The following is a 3074-nucleotide window of genomic DNA, read 5'->3' on the forward strand; positions in this document are numbered from 1 at the left end:
AAATGGGTTCCACGGTACTATTCACACATTAAAAAATTATTTCTACAGTGTTTTTAGTTTTCAGTTTCAACAAAAATAAGTTATATTCAAACAGACCCATAGATACCAATATATGAAACCAAACAAGTTTTATTTTGAGTGAGTGAAAAAATAAAATTTGAGTAATGAGTGACCTTTTTTTTTATCCAAACAAGCTCTAATACGCAGCTCTGAACCCGTGGGGTTAACCATTTGGACAGGGCCTTGACTGATCAAGCCCAGCCCATAACCTGTAGTATAGTGTAGAAAGTTTCGAGGATATTATTATCAAAGAATTTAATGCACGTTCTACTAGGAAACAAGTAAAAATCTAGCTAGCTAGCTTTCCAAATGCATCCAAAAAATTACAACTGGTGCAATATCGTCGTTTTTAAAGTTTTCAATCACTTCCACTCAATCAAACTTACAACATCCACCTCACAATTTCCTTTAAAAAGACCCTTCTTCCCTCCAACAAAAGCATCCAATTAGCCCTTAAACTACTCAAGCTAGCTAGCAATGGCTTCCAAAAAGCTCTCAGCAGCCATTCTAGTAATCTCTCTCCTTTTCTACTCAACACTCTCTAGTGCTTGTAATTCTTGCAACCCCACTCCAGTAGCTCCTGCTCCTGCAGGCGAATCTTGTCCCAAAGACACATTGAAGCTTGGAGTTTGTGTGGACCTTCTTGGACTCATTAACCTTCAGTTGGGAACCCCTCCTACCAGCAACTGTTGTGCATTGCTTACAGGCTTGACTAACCTTGAAGCTGCACTATGTCTTTGCACAGCCATTAAGGCCAATGTGCTTGGGATTAACTTGAATGTGCCTGTTTCACTTAGTTTGCTTCTTAGTGCTTGCCAAAAGACAGTTCCTGCTGGCTTCCAATGTCAATAGAGTGTAAGGGCTCTGGGTTGCCAATTTGTTCTGCACTGTGTCCTAATTAGCTGTTGGGGTGTCTTACTGCTGTTGGCTTGTGTGTATTTTGGTGGCTTCAGTGGAGTTTAGTCTTGTTTTTTCTCTTTCAATTTGTTATATGGGGGTGGGGTGTAGTTTTTATTACTATTTACTCAGATGGGCTGAAATCTGATTTGTTCAAATAACTGCATGGGCAAGTTTGTCTTCATGTGTGTTTATTATCAAAATTTAGTTTCTTTTTCAAATTATGCATTTGTTTTTAATATTCACTCTCTCTCTTTCTCAGTTTTCTTTCAATTGAGTTTAGATATGTAGTGCTGCGGCTATTCAACGTTGGAAATCTCAAAGAATTAAAGGTAATTTGAAATATCTTGATGTTTATAAGTCAAGTGATAGAAAATCACTAAATTTTGCTAATTTCCAAATTCAAACACACATTTGCTGCCAGAATATCAATGTAATACCTTGAGGAGGACTAACAGATTCACTTATTTTTGAATAATTAACTCAATAGACAAGTTCATGGGTTTTAGTTAACTTAACTAGTAAAATATTTTATCATCGAATAAGAGAATGGAATTAATCGCATTTTTCCTCCTAAATTAAAGAGTAAAAGTTGCATAATCATTTTACCTAGTTTTTCAAATATACTTTCCAATATATTTTTTATCCAATAAAATGTCATTTCTTCATTATTTTTTTATTCTCTTTTTAAGATTCTTTACTCATCATTCTTTCAAATGCATTTTTTTGTCATTCTTTTTTTTAAATCAAATTTTTTTTTTTGATAATGAATGGTGACTTTTCAAACAAAGAGAGTCATTATTCATGAGATTTTTTTTTTTTCTATTTTAGAGAAATTGTTGGACATTTAAAGGTATACTCAATAAAATAGAGTGAATTTTGACTTTAGTTCAGCTATTGGAGATGCTCACCGCTTTGCTGATTTAATTCAGTACTCTAATTCTCATGATAACTATGTATACAAATTTTTTTCCAAAACTCCAACTAAAAAGCTTTATGATAAAAAAAAAAAAAAAATCGATCTCTTTGGTGGTCATATTGATCAATTTCTAATATATATATATATATATATATATATTTTATGAGTGGGTATGGCTTAAAAAATAAAATAAAAATAAAAATAAAAAAAATAAAAGAAGAAGAAGAAGAAGAAGAAGAAGAAGAAGAAGAAGAAGAGGAGGAGGAGGAGGAGGAGGAGGAGGAGCACTAAGCACAATTCTATTTTATCCTCATGAGCTAACTAGTCACTAAAGTCTAAAAGCAGGGTTAAATATAAATTACCATCCTAAGCTATTTGGTGCATATATATTACACTTTAAAATTTTACCATCAACGTCTTAATTATTTTTTTTAAAAGAAACATCGTAATTAAATTGATTATGAGACCTTTTTTTTTTTTTTTTTGAGAATCAATTTTTTGATAATCAATAATCAAAAAATTGATTATGAGACCTTGAGATTGTGTCTATTAGCAATTTAGCATCCTATCATTTAAATTAATGTTAAATTTCAGTCACATGATTTGCTTGTGAGATATATACTGATTGCAAAAAGACATAAATACTCATCCAGTTGACTTTTTTTTTTTTTTTAAGAAACAAACACACACATACAAAGAAGAGGGAAAATAATCCTAACTCAAAAGTATATCACAACTCTATTTAAAAACCATGATACGATTGGCATTTAATATAATAAAAATACCTTGCAAAAAATTTCATCATATCTATAAAAAGAAAAAAATATTATCCTCTACCCCGATGTCGCTACTCCAACCCCTATAGAAACCTAAAACGCTCAGCTGTCACACCAAACAGTCACGGTTGTCGACAAACCCATTCAGTGTTGCTACCGAAACCCAAATAGGAACAACACAGGCATCATCTCCACTCAATTCAATACACACACACACACCCCATTTTAAGGATATAAAGTTCAATTTTATCTAAGATACTTTTTTAGTTGCTTGGGGTTCTATTAAATTATCAGTAAGCTTCGCCATGCCATCTATGTTCGCGGTTTGGCTCCCTAATCCCTGTAGCAATGCTTTATCTAGGTTTGCGGGACTCTGCATGACTGTTCCTACAATCCCTCATAATTGAAAAATAGGCACTGTT

General features: G+C 32.7%; 1 protein-coding gene across 1 annotated transcript; it reads left to right on the forward strand.

The window, feature by feature from the left end:
* The first annotated feature begins 474 nt into the window (after positions 1-474).
* LOC126712907 (14 kDa proline-rich protein DC2.15-like) lies at positions 475-1178 on the forward strand. The gene has a single exon (XM_050412439.1). The coding sequence runs from the start codon at positions 538-540 to the stop codon at positions 910-912; it is 375 nt and encodes a 124-aa protein (XP_050268396.1). The 5' UTR covers positions 475-537; the 3' UTR covers positions 913-1178.
* Positions 1179-3074: the final 1896 nt, after the last annotated feature.

This window comes from Quercus robur, chromosome 2 (genome assembly GCF_932294415.1).
Source record: "Quercus robur chromosome 2, dhQueRobu3.1, whole genome shotgun sequence".
Taxonomy (NCBI): domain Eukaryota; kingdom Viridiplantae; phylum Streptophyta; class Magnoliopsida; order Fagales; family Fagaceae; genus Quercus; species Quercus robur.